General features: G+C 35.9%; 1 protein-coding gene and 1 long non-coding RNA gene across 3 annotated transcripts in view; one reads left to right on the top strand and one right to left on the bottom strand.

Annotated features, from left to right (window-relative positions):
• LOC309810134 overlaps positions 1-15,471 on the top strand; it is a 252,520-nt gene extending 237,049 nt beyond the window's left edge. The window contains exon 2 of the long non-coding RNA XR_014294948.1: positions 14,167-15,471. This is a non-coding gene — a long non-coding RNA (uncharacterized lncRNA). The remainder of the gene's footprint in view (positions 1-14,166) is intronic.
• CDK13 (cyclin dependent kinase 13) overlaps positions 1-18,198 on the bottom strand; it is a 112,613-nt gene that overhangs the window by 21,411 nt on the left and 73,004 nt on the right. For both annotated transcript variants that reach the window (XM_082631904.1, XM_082631905.1), the window contains exons 7-9: positions 17,672-17,728; positions 5,695-5,796; positions 5,524-5,601 (exon numbers count right to left, since the gene is read on the bottom strand). In XM_082631904.1, the coding sequence (XP_082488030.1) occupies positions 5,524-5,601; positions 5,695-5,796; positions 17,672-17,728 (237 nt within the window). The remainder of the gene's footprint in view (positions 1-5,523; positions 5,602-5,694; positions 5,797-17,671; positions 17,729-18,198) is intronic.

Below are 18,198 nucleotides of genomic sequence, written 5' to 3'. Positions count from 1 at the left end.
GAACACATCCCCACCCATTAGAAGAGAGGCTGCATAAAATCATAACAAGGTCACAGACACCCCAAAACACACCACCGGACGTGGTCCTGCCCACAAGAAAGACAAGATCCAGCCTCATCCACCAGAACACAGGCACTAGTCCCCTCCACCAGGAAGCCTACACAACCCACTGAACCAACCTTAGCCACTGGGGACACACACCAAAAGCAACAGGAACTACGAAACTGCAGGCTGTGAAAAGGAGACCCCAAACACACTAAGTTAAGTCTAAGTCAATAAAACTAAAAGCTGGTTCTTTCAGAACATAAACAAAATTGATAAACCATTAGCCAGACTCATCAAGAAAAAAGGGAGAAGACTCAAATCAACAGAATTAGAAATGAAAAAGGAGAAGTAACAACTGACACTGCAGAAATACAAAGGATCATGAGAGATTGCTACAAGCAACTCTATGCCAATAAAATGGACAACCTTGAAGAAACGGACAAATTTTTAGAAAAGCACAACCTTCCGAGGATGAACCAGGAAGAAATAGAAAATAAGAACAGACCAATCACAAGCACTGAAATTGAAACTGTGATTTAAAATCTTCCAACAAACAAAAGCCCAGAACCAGATGGCTTCACAGGTGAATTCTATCAAACATTTAAAGAAGAGCTAACACCTATCCTTCTCAAACACTTCCAAAATATAGCAGAGGGAGGAACACTCCCCAACTCATTCTATGAGGCCACCAGCACCCTGATACCAAAACAAGACAAAGATGTCACAAAGAAAGAAAACTACAGGCCAATATCACTGATGAACACAGATGCAAAAATCCTCAACAAAATACTAGCAAACAATCCAACAGCACATTAAAAGGATCATACACCATGATCAAATGGGGTTTATCCCAGAAATCCAAGGATTCTTCAATATATGCAAATCAATCAATGTAATACACCGTATTAACAAATTGAAGGATTAAAAACCATATGATCATCTCAATAGATGGAGAAAAAGCTTTCGACAAAATTCAACACCGATTTATGATAAAAACCCTCCAGAAAGCAGGCACAGAGGGAACTTTCCTCAACATAATAAAGGCCATATATGACAAACCCACAGCCAACATCATCCTCAATGGTGAAAAACTGAAAGCATTTCCACTAAGATCAGGAACAAGATAAGGTTGCCCACTCTCACCACTCTTATTCAACATAGTTTTGGAAGTTTTAGCCACAGCAATCAGAGAAGAAAAGGAAATAAAAGGAATCCAAATCAGAAAATAAGAAGTAAAGCTGTCACTGCTTGCAGATGACATGATACTATATATAGAGAATCCTAAAGATGCTACCAGAAAACTACTAGAGCTAATCAATGAATTTGGTAAAGTAGCAGGATACAAAATTAATGCACAGAAATCTCTGGCACTCCTGTACACTAATGATGAAAAATCTGAAAGTGAAATCAAGAAAACACTCCCATTTACCACTGAAACAAAAAGAATAAAATATCTAGGAATAAACCTACCTAAGGAGACAAAAGACCTGCATGCAGAAAACTGTAAGACACTGATGAAAGAAATTAAAGATGATATAAATAGATGGAGAGATATACCATGTTCTTGGATTGGAAGAATCAACATTGTGAAAATGAGAATACTACCCAAAGCAATCTACAGATTCAATGCAATCCCTATCAAACTACCACTGGCATTTTTCACAGAACTAGAACAAAAAATTTCACCATTTGTATGGAGACACAAAAGACCCCGAATAGCCAGAGCAATCTTGAGAAAGAAAAACGGAGCTGGAGGAATCAGGCTCCCTGGCTTCAGACTATACTACAAAGCTACAGTAATCAAGACAGTATGGTACTGGCACAAAAGCAGAAATATACATCCACAGAACAGGACAGAAAGCCCAGAGATAAACCCATGCACATAAGGTCACCTTATTTTTGATAAAGGAGGCAAGAATATACAATGGAGAAAAGACAGTCTCTTCAATAAGTGGTGCTGGGAAAACTGGACAGCTACATGTAAAAGAATGAAATTAGAACACTCCCTAACACCACACACAAAAATAAACTCAAAATGGATTAAAGCCCTAAATGTAAGGCCAGACACTATCAAACTCGTAGAGGAAAACATAGGCAGAACACTCTATGACATACATCACAGCCAGATCCTTTTTGACCCACCTCCTAGAGAAAGGGAAATATAAACAAACGGGACCTAATGAAACATAAAAAGCTTTTGCACAGCAAAGGAAACCATAAACAAGATGAAAAGACGACCCTCAGAATGGGAGAAAATATTTCCAAATGAAGCACCTGACGAAGGACTAATCTCCAAAATTTACAAGCAGCTCATGCAGCTCAATATCAAAAAAACAAACAACCCAATCCAAAAATGGGCAGAAGACCTAAATAGACATTTCTCCAAAGAAGATATACAGATTTCCAACAAACACATGAAAGAATGTTCAACATCACTAATCATTAGAGAAATGCAAATGAAAACTACAATGAGGTATCACCTCACACCAGTCAGAATGGCCATCATCAAAAAATCTACAAACCATGGATGCTGAAGAGGGTGTGGAGAAAAAGGAACCCTCTTGCACTGTTGGTGGGAATGTAAACTGATACAGCCACTATGGAGAACAGTATGGAGGTTCCTTAAAAAACTACAAATAGAACTACCATATGACCCAGCAATCTCACTGTTGGGCATATACCCTGAGAAAACCATAATTCAAAAAGAGTCATGTACCACAATGTTCATCGAAGCTCTATTTACAATAGCCAGGACATGGAAGCAACCTAAGTGTCCACTGACAGATGAATGGATAAAGAAGATGTGGCACATATATACAATGGAATATTACTCAGCCATAAAAAGAAACGAAATTGAGTTATTTGTAGTGAGGTGGATGGACACAGAGTCTGTCATACAGAGTGAAATAAGTCAGAAAGAGAAAAACAAATACCATATGGTAACACATATATATGGAATCTAAAGAAATAAAATGGTTATGAAGAACCAAGGGTCAGGACAGGAACAAAGATGCAGATGTAGAGAATGGACTGGAGGGCACGGGGAGGGGGAAGGGTATGCTGGGATGAAGTGAGAGAGTGGCATGGACTTATATATACTACCAAAATAGATAGCTAGTGGGAAGCAGCCGCATAGCACAGGGAGATCAGCTCGGTGCTTTGTGACCACCTAGAGGGGTGGGATAGGGAGGGTGGGAGGGAGACGCAAGAGGGAGGAGATATGGGGATATATGTATATACACAGCGGATTCACTTTGTTATAAAGCAGAAACTAACACACCATTGTAAAGCAATTATACTCCAATAAAGATGTTCAAAAAAAAGGCTTCCTAGCCAAAAATAAGATATGCCTCTCCAACACTTATTCAAATCTTCTTTACAAGTTTAGGTGAAACATTATAGTTTTCAATATTCCTGGAGTATATATGGTGGTGGTTTTGTTAAACATGCTCTCCACTCCGTATGTTTCTAACTGGTTGTTACTGGTACATAGTCTTTAAAAGCTATTGCTTTAGAAATTTTTTATTCAAAGAATTTCAGGTGATTTCCTTGCACGCTGCATGTATGCAATGCTATCAGATACAAATTATGATAGTATACCTTTTATTGGGTTCACTTTTCTAACACTACTAGTTAACTAGTTAGTGCTTCTAGAACACTCTTAAAATGATACTGCTGGTCAATTTTTTCTCATTCTTGCCTTTACTTCTAGTATTTCACCACAAAATATTATTTAGTCCATTTGTGATACATATTTTATTGTGTTAAAGAAATATGCCTCTACACTTAACTAGCAGTTTATAATTTCAGCAAATGCCTATTCAACACTATCAAGATAGACATATTATTTTATGTCTATTAAAATGATGAATTATAATAATGGAATTCCTAAAACTAAAACATTCTTGTATTCTTAAGATGACCCTACTTGACTCTGCAAGTTAATTTTTAATAAAACATTACATACTACTGGCTAATCACTCCTTTTAGGAATTTTGTATTAATATTCTGCAGAAATTTTTCATGCTGTCTTTGTTAATTCTTGGTGTTTGTGTCATACCAACTAAAAGTTCCAGGAAGTTTTGTTTCCTACATAGTATAGAGAATTGGTTATAAGTTTAGATAGTAAGGTAAAACTATCTAGATTCAAATCTCAATTTTGCCACTTGCTAGTTGTATGACTCTGAGCAAATTCTTCACCTCTGTAAGGTTCAGTTTTCTTAACTATAAAAACAAGACACAACTTAACTGAAGTAATTCAGGTGAAATTCCTAAAACAATATTTGTATCATGTATAAACTAAATAAATACTAACATCATTAATAGAAACCCTAGTATCCAATACAATTAGGAACAATAGTTGGCTAACTGAAAAAATGGGTTAGAGAAAATCATTACCAAAAAAAAAAAAAAGAAAGAAAAAGAAAGATACGCAGATACATGATTTAAACATTTTATTTTAACTAAAAATGTATAAATGTGCATTTATTTCCCAAGTTTCTGACACAGGGCCATGGCCTTCTCTTTCATCAGAGGACTCACTGAATGGGATTCTACATTAGCCAACTCTGTTAAGTCTTTGCAAAGCACTGCATCTGTCTATAGTTAATTAAACAACATATGTACAATAATAAAATGTTTGTATACAAAATGGGAAACTACCTCTTGGTCGTCATACTCTTCAACTGGTGGAATAAATACGTAGTCTTACTATAGAGTGGTAATCTACTAGCTGCAAGTATTCAGCTTGCTATGTTATCAAGCTAGTATTATTTACAGATGGAATGTAGAGCATCAATTAGTCCAATACCTCTGCTGAAGGGAAGGTTCACAGTACATGGGTATGTATGTGCCTTATACCAATATCTTCCCTGAAAATTCTCATCCATATTTTGAAACACTCATGCAAATCTTACAAGTTGCAAATTAATATTATTATATATGAAAACCAAAGCTCTTTTATAAAAAAGAAATTTAAAATATTAGATAAAGAGAGAGATGATTAATACGTAAGTCCTATGACCTAGGTCCTATAATAGGCTCCAAATAATGAAGACCTATGCTAGTGAGTACATAGATGTATTTTGGTGTGTCTGCATACACATATACATATAAATACATGTGCATATACATATGTAAAAGAGTATTTCTTTAAAATATCCCCAAACATTAATTCTTCCATACTGCCACACTCCGAAAAAAACAGAATCTACCATTCATTCTCTCCCCCCTCATATTCACTCCTCCTTCCCAGTCTTATCTTTAGGGACTCAAACACATTAATCTAATCACAAAATATCTAGGGACTTTAAGATCCTTAATTTTACTTGAACAATTATCAGAGCGCCTGCATTCTAGTTTCTCCTCCATTCAGCAATCATCAGCCTTCAACAGAAACATGATGTTCTCCTAGAAACACAAGCATGAAAAAATTTTAATTTCCTAAAGATATTACAAATATTAAAATCACAAGCTTACCTTATTAATTCTAGTTGTGCAAGCTCCTGATTTGCTTGAAATATAGGTTTTTTAGTGAAGAGTTCACCAAGGATACATCTAATGGGAAAAATATCCACCATTACCAAATGGTATGATTTTACTTCACTACCAAGTTTCAAGTAAATTAACCAGTCAATAAGCCTATCTTACCCACAGCTCCATACATCAATAGCTGGTGTGTATCTTTCTTCTCCCAGCAGCAGTTCAGGTGGACGGTACCATAAAGTGATGACCTTGTTGGTATATGGACGACTAAAAAACACAGAAAGCACTCTTTAGAGCTAGTATGTGTTAGAATAAGAGAAAATCTTCTAAGAAATATTATTTTGCCTAATCAAAGCAATCCTACAATCCTAACTAAAACTACTTTCATCTGCCTACAGACATGCTATGACATCTAATATATGATCATAAAATACATCTGAAAGCAATGTGATTACCTGAAAAATTCCCTTAATATATAAAAATTAAAAGTTGTTGGCTCATTTTAACTGTAATACGGTCAAAGAAAGATCTTTATATCAACTGTTGGCATTGATGATTTTGACCAAATCTGGCAAATCACTAATGTATGGCAAGATACAGTTCAAACTGTAACCACCACCTAACAAAAGTTTTCAACTGGGCATATCTTTCCTTGGCAATATTTCATTGATTTTAACCCACTTTGGTATGTGACTAGAAAGTACAGAAATGTAGACTGTAGTAGTTCGGGTCTACTCTGCCAGGAACCACTAATGATAGGGAAGATACTTTATCAGATGATTCCTTTGTCACCTTCTGACAATGAGGACATACATATATATACTACTACCACTTTGTCATAGAAGATATTATCTAGTAAGCTGTATAAGTGTTTTCACTCCTCCGAGAATGATCCTGTTGTAGCTGACTCACATGAGTAAAGACGGTCTAAGAAGTTAGAGGTAGTTCTTCGACTGTTCTGTGTGATCACGTATGTCTTTAGGTCAATTCTAAACTTCTCTTCCTTTCCAAATATCCTCCAAATCACAAGGATGCAAAGGCTATATCACAGGAAATTTCCCAGAATGGCTGTATTCCAAGCCCAGTTACCTGAGGTTGGCTTGGACTCGGACCAGTTTGGGGAAGGAAAAAAAGGAGCATATAATTTATAAAGCAATTCCCTCTTGCCAACTGTAGGTCTGAAGTTCCAGGCAGCCTAAGACCTGAGTAGCCTGCTCCCACACTGCCAAATTTCTCCAAATAATTTAAACACTTAGACTGTAAGCCATCGAGGACACCACAGCATTACCACAGATAGGACTATAGTAACAGTGTGCCAAAGTCAGGAAAAAAGGATACTTGACTTTGGTATAAATTGTGAAAAGAGAAGATAGTCTAAGAAGTATGTTTTCGATAGCCAACTAGGATTAGATTTTTCTAACATTATTAAATTACTTTTCTTAGCGATTTTTGCTTGTTTTCACTAGCATCACTTATCTTCACATAACGAGGAAATCTTTTAAACTCTAGCTATTCTAATTAAGCTGGATTTAATCATTTAAAAATATGTTCACCTCTTTATGTCTTAACACCTTTTAAATTTGAAATTCCTTCCCATTTTTCTCATCCAAGCCTATACCTCCTTTAAAACATGGTGAAAGACCCATCTCCATAAAGTCTAATCTTTTATTAACAACAGATTTATTTTTAAAGAAAGATTTGTTTTCATATTCTTAAATTTACACCATACTTACCACTGTAATGAACTATTTTGTTTTCTCTATGTTCCCAAAAAATCAAAAGACCTCAGAGACCATTCTTTATTATGAAAAAAATAGTACCCCCACACTAAGCCCAGAACAATGTTGGGCATAGGTCAGACCTTTTACTGTATATGGCCCTGCAACTTTAGGTGACATACATGAATTAGCTGGGTGGGGGAACAAAGTCTGGGAAAATTATGATAAGTAGTTTTCTAAAACATTTCAAAGGTCTATGAGTATGTGAAACCTATGGTCTTGCTACTAAGGTATAACTAGGTATCTACAGTCTCAAGAAAAATGTTTAAATTAATGTAAATCTGTCAGTAAATAGTTAATTTTTTATCTTTTTATGTTTAGAAATGTTTTAAAATATATTTTTAAAAAATAAAAGTCTGCTGTATTATGTGGAGAAATTACACAAATTAAGATTAGTAAATTTTATATTTAAATAAAAGATTATTTTATATGTGTGTTAAAAAGAAACAACAGATCCAAAATGGAGTTACTTGTGTAACTCCCACACCAGCAAACCAAGACTTACTACCTAACCTAACTGCAGATTCAGCCCCTCCCAGGACAGGCATCTTAATCAATCGGTCTGGAATTTCCTGGTCAGCACTATCGAGGTCACCTGCCACACACAGACCCCTCCCATCCCTTAAAGGAAAGTGACCTTGCCAATTTGCTTTCTGCTAGTATAACTTTCTTGTCCCTGCCCCCTTCTGCCTTTAAAAACCTTCCATTTTGTATAGCTCCTCAGAGCTCCCTTCTACTTACTAGGTGGGATGTGGCCTGATTCAGGAAGTGTTTAATAAAACCAATTAGATCTTCGAATTTACTCAGTTGAATTTTGGTTTTTAACCATATTATATATCAAGTTCTAGGCAACATTTAGAACACAGTCATCTTTTTAGCAGTTAAAATTAGACTAGTTCACTTTTTCATTAACTTTCATCAAATTCAGAAGTGAAAATATTTAGTACATTTTCAAAAATGATTAAACATAGAACTAAATGAACTGCACTTCTAAGTGTACAGCAAAAGTACTTAATATATACCAATTAATAGCTTTTCCAAATATATCCAAATGCTCAGTTTCTGTCAGAAGAAAAATAAGAACTACGTAAAGACTGGAAGCATTCAACAGTAAAATTTGACATAGAAAGCTCAATTTTAAAACACTAATATAATCTCTAACTTGTGGAAATTCTTTCATTTATGAAGTAAATAAATATTCAAACTGATATATATTTTTTGTAAAACAAAGTACCATCCCAACATTTCTCTTTACAATCAATGAAATATCAACAGAATAGAGATCAAAGATTATCTGCTCAGTAATAGATTCCAACACTTTGCCCTTCAGTGGAGGTGTGACGTGATAATGGTCTTCCCTACCCTACACACCACAAGGAGCACTGCCTTAAAGGTATATCCCCAGGCTGGCAGGCAGCTCAGCCTCCTGTCTGGTCTGAATAGGTAAAAGGCAAACAGATGATCGGAGCAAGATTTTAGGCCCTTGAAGTATTTGGAGATTCTGGATAATCCAAATTAAAATTCACAAACCACAGTTGATAACTCTGTTAAAGACCATTCTAAGAAATGAAAAAAACACCATATAATAGGAAATACCTAAATTAGCTTTAAAATGCTTCACTTTTCCAACAATACATAAAGTCTACACTTATTTTAGAGCATAACTTATATTTTTGAGAAAAACATGGAAAGAGTTCAGCTAACTAAATTCATAGTATGCCCAAATGCCATGTCTCCTTCAGAATCCACTACGTAAACACCTACCAAAACTACAAAAGAAATTTGGGACCTATTTTTAATACCAACCCAACTTCTAAGGTCAAAAACCCAGGAGTCATCCTTGTTTCCTTTCTCCTTCAAATCTCACATCTAATCTATCAACAACTTCTGTCAACTCTACATCCAAATAGGTCCTAAATGCAACCATCCCACGATTTCAAGGAAATCTGAGCCACTACCAACTTTTAGTCGGAGCCACTATTATCTTTTTTCTGGTACTACTGCAACAGTCTCTTAATTAGTTTCCTGGTCTCGATCTCTAGCTTTCCTCCCCCACTTTTAAGCATAAAACCAAGTCATATCAGTTAGTTGCTTAAACTGTCCAATGATCTCCCACTGCAACTAAATAAAATTTATACTTTACCTCAGGTGATAAGACTATACCCTGGAGTATCTCACTTCCTATTTTTACACTGGGCAACATCTTGGCCCCCTTAAACTTTCCAAGTCTGTTTCCAGGCCTTGCAGTTGCTGAGTTCCTTCTACTTGGAATGTTATCTGCCTAGGTCTTCATTAAGTTATCCTCTTCTCATCACTCAGGTCTTAGCTCACTTTTACTTCTCAAAGAATTCTATCCTAACTGCCTTAGCCAAAATTAGCCAAGCAGCCACCCCCAAGCTCATAGTGTCCTTACAGAAACTATTTTATTTGCTTTGTAGCACTTGGCACTTTAAATTCTTTCCGCTACCCAACAGGTTCGTTGTCTACCTTCTTTCATGACTATGTAATGAGACCAGGGATTGATCTGTCTTTCATATCTCTACTACGCAGCCAATAGGTATTACCTAGGTCAGTGTCTGGCATACAGTAAGTGCTTATCAATATTTTTTAATCAACTGATTTATGCCATAACTACATAACAATAAACACAGTCTTTTCCCTCATGCCCTTTCCCCATTCCCTTCTAATTTTACCCTACTTTCCTCCTTTTGATTTTTTCTCAGAAAAATGACTTAAATTTCTGTACCATAACATTGCTACAGAAAAACATAAGTAATTTTTTTCCAACTGATGTTACCTTAGGATCACTTGCGTATTCTTATTACACATGCAAATTTAGAGGTCTTATAAGTACCTGTATTTTAACATATCCAAAAGGAAATTTATATCTTCTGCCATAAACCTGATTCCCGTTTCCTGTCTCAGCAAACAGCATCACAGTTTATGGCAGAGATTGCTAAGCTGTCTTCTAAAATCTGTTCTTCCCTTCTTCAATGGGAGCTGCCCACCTACACTACATTTCCCACCCTCACTGCAGTTAGGTGTGGCCACATGACCAAGTTCTCGCCAATGGAACGTGAACACAGGTGCCATTTCTTGGCCTGGCTCATAACACCCCTCCCTCCTCTTTTCTAGCTTCTAGCTGACAGACATGGTGATAGACTTGGAAAGCATGTGAAGAAAGGCAGCAAATCTTCCAATCTGGATCCTTAAATGACTGTATGAAGCAGAGTCACCATTTGATCAAACAATATGGTGAAATATTATCAATTGTGCAGCAAGGTAAAGTAACAACTGCTCCAGATTACTGAGTGAGAAATATAAACTTCTTATTCTTTAAGCCACTGAATTTTGAGGTTCTCTTTGCTTTAAGTTTAGCTTCTCCTAATTAATAAACCATTTATACAATTCCTTAAGCAGAAATCTTACTGTAGGGGTAAAGGCAGGATGTGTCTACCAACACAATAGTCAACCATCAAGTTCTAACTATTCTATATCTTATGATATAATTCATCTCCATCTTTCCAACACCTATGCCTAGTTAAAGCCATAATTATCCTACCTAGGTTTTGTTTTGTTTTTTTTAATAATCACTACTTTTTTTTTGATGTGGACCATTTTTAAAGTCTTTATTGAATTTGTTACAAAATTGCTTCTCTTTGATGTTTTGGTTTTTTGGCCACAAGGCATGTGGGATCTTAGCTCCCCGACCAAGGATCAAACCCGCACCCCCTGTAATAGAAGGCGAAGTCTTAACCGCTGGACAGCCAGGGAAGTAAGTCCCCCATATCCTACCTAGGTTTATTGCAACCCCTTTCTAACTGATTGCCCTTGCTTGCAGACTTACAAGGTCAATCTACTTTCCAAAGTGCAGTCAAAGTGATAGTATAAAATAAAATGCCAATGTTTACACCTTCAATACACACTGCTGCCTCTGGGAGAATATCCACACAAGACCTACAAAATTATTACTTGGCTCTTGCTCTGCCCACACTGAACTATCAGTTCCCTGAGAAGGCTGAGCAAATGCTCATTTTCTAGAGCTAGGAGATAGAGCCAGGGAGAGAACAGAGCTGGCAAAAAAACTTTCAAGAAGATAGTGGTGCAGTAATTATGTTTTTTTTGTTTTTTTTTTTTTGTTTTTGTTTTTTTTTTTTTTTGCGATACGCGGGCCTCTCACTGTTGTGGCCTCTCCCATTGCAGAGCACAGGCTCCGGACGCGCAGGCTCAGCGGCCATGGCTCACGGGCCCAGCCGCTCCGCGGCATGTGGGATCTTCCCAGACCGGGGCACGAACCTGTGTCTCCCGCATCGGCAGGCAGACTCTCAACCACTGCGCCACCAGGGAAGCCCCAGTAATTATGTTTTAAATGTTTTAAATTTTTTTTTTTTTTTTTTTTTTTTTTTTTTTTTTTTTGCGGTACGCGGGCCTCTCACTGTTGTGGCCTCTCCCGTTGCGGAGCACAGGCTCCGGAACGCACAGGCTCAGCGGCCATGGCTCACGGGCCCAGCCGCTCCGTGGCATGTGGGATCTTCCCGGACCGGGACACGAACCTGTGTCCCCATCGGCAGGCGGACTCTCAACCACTGCGCCACCAGGGAAGCCCTAAATAAGCTTTTTAATGTACTTTTCAAAGTTAACACTGACAAAAGACAATGAAAATGATGGTTTTATTAAACTCAAGGGAAAATTCATGATAATTTACTCAAAATTTTTACAAAATAGGTGCCATACCTAACTTTTTACCTTAGTGCTTAATGAGGAAAAAGCAAACACTGAGAAAGTATGCAGACAGAAGGACTTTAATCATAAAAGTATATTCCAAGGTGGGTGGAGTTAGCAGAGAATAAAGCCAATCTCAAATCACCCAATTCAATATTCGTTTATAGTATTATGAAGAAAATATTCCACGGTACGATTAGGTTGTTGTGTTTACCAATGTAAAGACAGAAGTATAAGACACTGAAACTGTTTTGAAACTAGGACATTTAAATCCCAAGAAAACTAAAGTACCGATGTAATAATGAAAATAGATCATCCAAAGTTAGACAGATAAATAAAATCCAGAATCCTCAAAATTGAACATTTAGGACTTGGGCTACTAGGTTTGGCTACCCACTGTCAACATCCTAAAGACGGTCTTGTTTACATCCAAAGAGAAAACACAAACTGATGTGACATCACACATGCGATGTTTTTTTTTTTTTTCTTTCATGGACTAAAAAAAAATTACATTATTGAGATATCTACCCAGTCTTTTCACAAAAAACAAATTCATCCCTACTGAAAAAGAAACAGGATGGAAAAACATATAGTGAGGTTCTTAGGTGTTACAGAATAAATTAATACTTTAAAGAGAAAACCCTAAGAATAGAAAAATAACCACTCCAATTTATTCCCACAATTAAAGTTAAATCCCAAGCAATAATTCCATAACCTAGCAAAACACACACACATAAAATCCCTCTGACATTAAATTAGAAAAAGAAAACAGTAACTCCAACAAGCTGTTCCTCTTGGACGGCTAGAAACTACCTTTGTAAAAATCCAGAAATAATGGTCTCGACATTAAATATTCTGAATTTCAACTTCTACTGAATATCTTCGTCTGTAAATAAGTCTCATTAAGTTTTTGAAAAGAAAGCAGACACTATTTCTTTGTCTACTAGGGAAGTGGCACCACCACCAGCAATACTTCTCTTATTTTTCAAACCTTCTACTTTAATGTGGTTCACAAGATAGTAAAGTGTAAAGTCATCAGAAAGCTTTCATGAAATCTCAGGTAACGTTAAATATTTGATGCTATCAAAATATTTCGCATTTATAGACTTTATTAGATACATGAGGAGCTTTAAGGGAGATTCAGAAATGGAAATATCACACAACTTTCTAGAAGACTAAATGAGCATACTTCATTTGGCAAAAATAAAATATAATATTTGAAGGGCCAACAATTAATATTAATATAATTAATATAACATTTGAAGGATCAGACTTAAACGAGCAGTTACTATGAATGTGTTTTATGCTTTAAGGCATATAAAACACAAAAGTTTAAAATAATGATCCCTGTCTTTAAAATAACTACAATCCTAGATGTAGTGAAAAGACAAGAACAAAAGTAAAAAGACCAGCACCAAGGAGGCAATTTTAATTCTGAATATAATTTCATCTAGTCCCTGGACAAGCAGCAAGAGGTAATTCTTCCATTCACACCCTACATAGGTTTGGGAAAATTTAGTTTTGGTTTTAATGGCAATTTTACGAAAAGCCACTAGATGGCGATATTGCCTTCAAAAATGTTTAAAAAGCTATTTTGTTCACTGTAACTCAGAACCACGAAAGAAATGCTTTACAATACACTATAAATATCTTAGAGATTTGAAATCCTTCATCTTAAAGTTGAGAATAATGACATACAGAGATATTAAGTGACTTGTCCAATATTTCACAACTGGTAAAATGAAAATGCCAGGACTAGAGCCAAAGTTTCCTGATTTAGGGCTTAGGATTTTGAGTTCCTTCCATTAAAAAAGTAAATGTGTTAAGTTAGTTTCTTCTCTAGAAAGTGAAATTAATTTCAACTTACATGTAAAGTGCATATTTTTTCATATGAGACGGTCACATAAAGAGAAAAAGATACTCCATTACTTGGAAAAGCATTGTAGCTAAGACTTTGGTAAAATAAAAACTCAGAAGAGGATTTATCATTGTGGCTAAAAGTCTTGGGGAAAGATGGACTTAAAACAGCTACTAGGGCTTCCCTGGTGGCGCAGTGGTTGAGAGTCCGCCTGCCGATGCAGGGGACACGGGTTCGTGCCCCGGTCTGGGAAGATCCCACATGCCGCTGAGCGGCTAGGCCCGTGAGCCATGGCCGCTGAGCCTGCGCGTCCGGAGCCTGTGCTCCGCAAGGGGACAGGCCACAACAGTGAGAGGCCCGCGTACCGCCAAAAAAAAAAAAAAAAAAAAAAAACAGCTACTAAAAAACTGAACAGATATGAAGAAATGAGGCAAAAACCTCTGTTCTCAAGTTCTATATTTCCCAAGGCCAAATAGAGCAAAGCATGAATACTGATGTTCAAAACAAGAAAATAATTCTTCAAGTTTAAAGGAGTCATTTTCCCCCCTAATTTTAGCCCAGTGGTTCTCCTTTCCTCTATTGTAGCACACATGACAGAGGAGATCCATACTGGTCACCCACAACCCCATGCTCAGTTCCTACATACCAGCTGTAGTTCCATCAAGTTTTCCTCATATTCAAAAAAGATATACCGGGACTTCCCTGGTGGTGCAGTGGTGAAGAATCCACCTGCCAATGCAGGGGACACGGGTTCGATCCCTGGCGTGGGAAGATCCCACATGCCGTGGAGCCACTAAGCCCGTGCACCACAGCTACTGAGTCTGCGCTCTAGGGCCCGTGAGTCACAACTACTGAGCCCATGTGCCACAACTACTGAAGCCCGTGCACCTAGAGCCTGTGCTCTGCAACAAGAGAAGCCACCGCAATGAGAAGCCCGCGCACTGCAATCAAGAGCAGCCCCCGCTCACTGCAACTAGAGAAAGCCCGGGCGCAGCAACAAAGACCCAACGTAGCCAAAAATAAAAATTAATTATTTAAAAAAAAAAGATATACCAAATCAAATAAGTGAGAGAGATGTAATTGATGCTATTACAGTGATAAGCTGAAATCTGCTCTATTTTGAAAAAAACAAGAAACCCTACAATAATTTCTTGAACACTTCATTCTACCTGTAATAGCTAATTACTTAGAAAATACTTCAAAAAATATTTGGGGGCTTCCCTGGTGGCGCAGTGGTTGAGAGTCCGCCTGCCAATGCAGGGGACACGGGTTCGTGCCCTGGTCTGGGAAGATCCCACATGCCACGCAGCGGCTGGGCCCGTGAGCCATGGCCGCGGAGCCTGCGCGTCCGAAGCCTGTGCTCCGCAACGGGAGAGGCCACAACAGTGAGAGGCCTGCGTATCGCAAAAAAAAAAAATATTTGGATGGGGGTATTATGGTTTCTTTCTGCTTATAATAACAAAGAAATATGGATGGAAATCATTTGCTGTATGTTTATTTCAAGAAATATCTAGAAAACTTAGGATAATACAGTGAATCTGCTAAAGGCAGTGAATTTCAGTATGTTATTAAAATTTACTAGAACAGTATGTGTATTTTAAAGTCATTCCATTAAATTAAGCCTACTTCTCTAACTGATTTTAAAGAAACTGGAATTATTCGAATCTGAAAAAGAGTAGTTTTAAAGACGTACATAACCCTGAAGGAAAGGATATTTGCTTATAAAACAAAATGATATACCAAGTTTTTAACTTACAAATTTGATTAAGCAGAAAATTTCAGTATACATTACCTGAAGATGCAAAGTTATGGGATTTTAAATTTCCTACTTCCTTAAGTTCAAAATTCTTATATCAATTCAGCAAGGCAATGGGGACCAAGGTTCAGTGAACACGCCACACCCCTGACACTCCATTGAAACCCAACATTCCATTTTAAAAGAGAAAAAAAAAATCAATGGGAAAATGGATTTTGACATATAAAATCTGGCTCTACAGTCAGTTCTTCTGGAACATATCTATTCCAATGTGAACAAATATCTGCATAAAAAGAATCTATGAGATGGAAAATGGTAATTTAGCTGTTCTCCATCTCCACTGAAACCTAACATGAAAACAAGAAGAAAGGGATTTATAGTCAAAGTATGATAGACATATACTTCTATTAAGAAAGGATAACCAAACTACAGTGAAATCTCAGTTAACCAGCTAAGCAGGTAGAATCCTTAATTAAGAAGAATTGCCCCCTAAAGAATAGTCATTGAAATTTAGTCATTCAAAAAGTATACTTCAAGTGAAGTTTTGGGTTAAGTATACTTAAGGACCAATTTATTTTTTTCCTTGAAATTCTATCGAAAGGCAGTATTATACACAATGGAAAGAATAAATAATTGGGAGTTGGAAACTTTGAGCTATACACTCTTGATGATACTAACAAATATTTTTGGATCTTTCAAGTCACTCAACCCTTTCTAGGTCTGTGTTTTCTCAAACGCAAAATGAGGGTTAGAGCTGTTAAGCTCTAGAACAACTTCAAACAAACAAACAAGCAAAAACATACAACCTTTTCTTAAAATAAAATATTAATTAGAAGTGTAGTAAGTTAAATAAAGGCCGAAAAACTCTGGCTAAAGTAGGTATAGGGGACTGGAGCCCTGTCCATAACAAGCTGTCCATACCACAGTCTGAGTTTAACAGAACTCTAACGTATCCAAAACATACCATTTAAAAACCTCTAAACACTAAAAATAATTTTCAGAATTATGTCACAGGCGCTGCAAGATTAAAAAACAAACAAATTTTTCACTCTTAAAAAAAAATTCAAAAAGGGGATTTTTTTTCAACTAACCAGAAACTGGCAAAGATTCAGTGAACATAAATAACTATTGCTAAGAATTCCAATTAGCTGATATTTTATTATATCCAATTATGATTATACTAAATAAATTATAGAACTGTCATAAGGAATTTATACATATATGTATATATAATATATATAAAGAAATAATGCTGCCTGACAAGAAAGGAATGGGCTAATAAACTGGAGATATTAAACCCAGTTAATTTCATAGTTTATATAAAATTCCCTACTTCACAAAAATACTTTATTTTGAAATTCCGTATTATTCTTCTAAGAATAATCCTAATAAGACAAATCAATTTCACTACCATCAGGCACAAAATGAGCCAAGTGGGATACGAATCCCTAACTTTAGCCACAGAAGTTCCACATAAAGAAGTTATACACTGAACTTCCTCACAATAGTTTGTTTAAATAAAAGGTTCTAGGGAGTTTAAAACAAACACACATCTATACATAGATATAACTACAGTTAAAAAAAAGTTTTAAGTAAGTCCAAAATAATAATTAAAACAAAATATACAAGTTTAAACATGTAACATAAAAAGCATTTACTAAGGTTTTTCATTAACCACAAAAATTACAAACATCTTAATGTCTGGACATGCATTAGAAATTTAAGCATGAATTTTATTTAAAAACTCCTAAGTTCATTTAAGAAACATTTTAAATGGCACATTTTAAAAGAAATTATATTTACCTCTAAGTATGAAAAAATCTATTATTTTTACATTGATTTAATGTATAAAATTGTGTAATTAAAATAGTCAACCCAACATGGTATAAAACTTCATTATTTTATGTATTTAACCATGAAAAGAAAATTTCCCTTTTGTTAAAAAATAAACTATCAATATGGTATTCTTAATATAGCTTCTAAAACTGGTCACTAATGTCTATAATATTCATTTGAAAATATTCTTACCTTTCTTCTGAGCTATACAACCGAGCAAGTCCAAAATCTGCAAGTTTTATCTGCCCTCTGGTGGAAGGAAGATAAAATGAACAAAAAATATTAGTCTACTCTGAATTGATCTTACATATTCATGTTCTATTCCTAGAACTAACCAAAAATTCACTGATATAACTGAAACTTCGATTATACTGCAGTACCCAAGGTTCTACAGGAAAAGGCAAATAGATAAACTCACAACAATATAAGGCAAAAATTAGTACTTTTCTTTGGATAATTTCAGCTACTATTACACTATACTGTTGTTATATTATTATGATATATATATACTATATTATTATATATAGTAATAAGAGTACTAATATAACAGTTTCTCAGTACTATTCAGTTCCTATTTAGAAAAGTACACTTCAATGAAAATAAAACAAAATGAGGTAATTCATACTACTTTAGTAATAAGACAAATTATTTGTTCAATTCCAGATAATAATGCGCAAGAAATGAATCACATCATTTTAAATTTATGTTTAACTTTCCAG

Source organism: Mesoplodon mirus (genome assembly GCF_964341445.2).
Source record: "Mesoplodon mirus genome assembly, chromosome: 9".
NCBI lineage: Eukaryota > Metazoa > Chordata > Mammalia > Artiodactyla > Ziphiidae > Mesoplodon > Mesoplodon mirus.
Note: the sequence above shows the minus strand (reverse complement) of the source record. Positions and strands in the feature narration are given on the sequence as shown.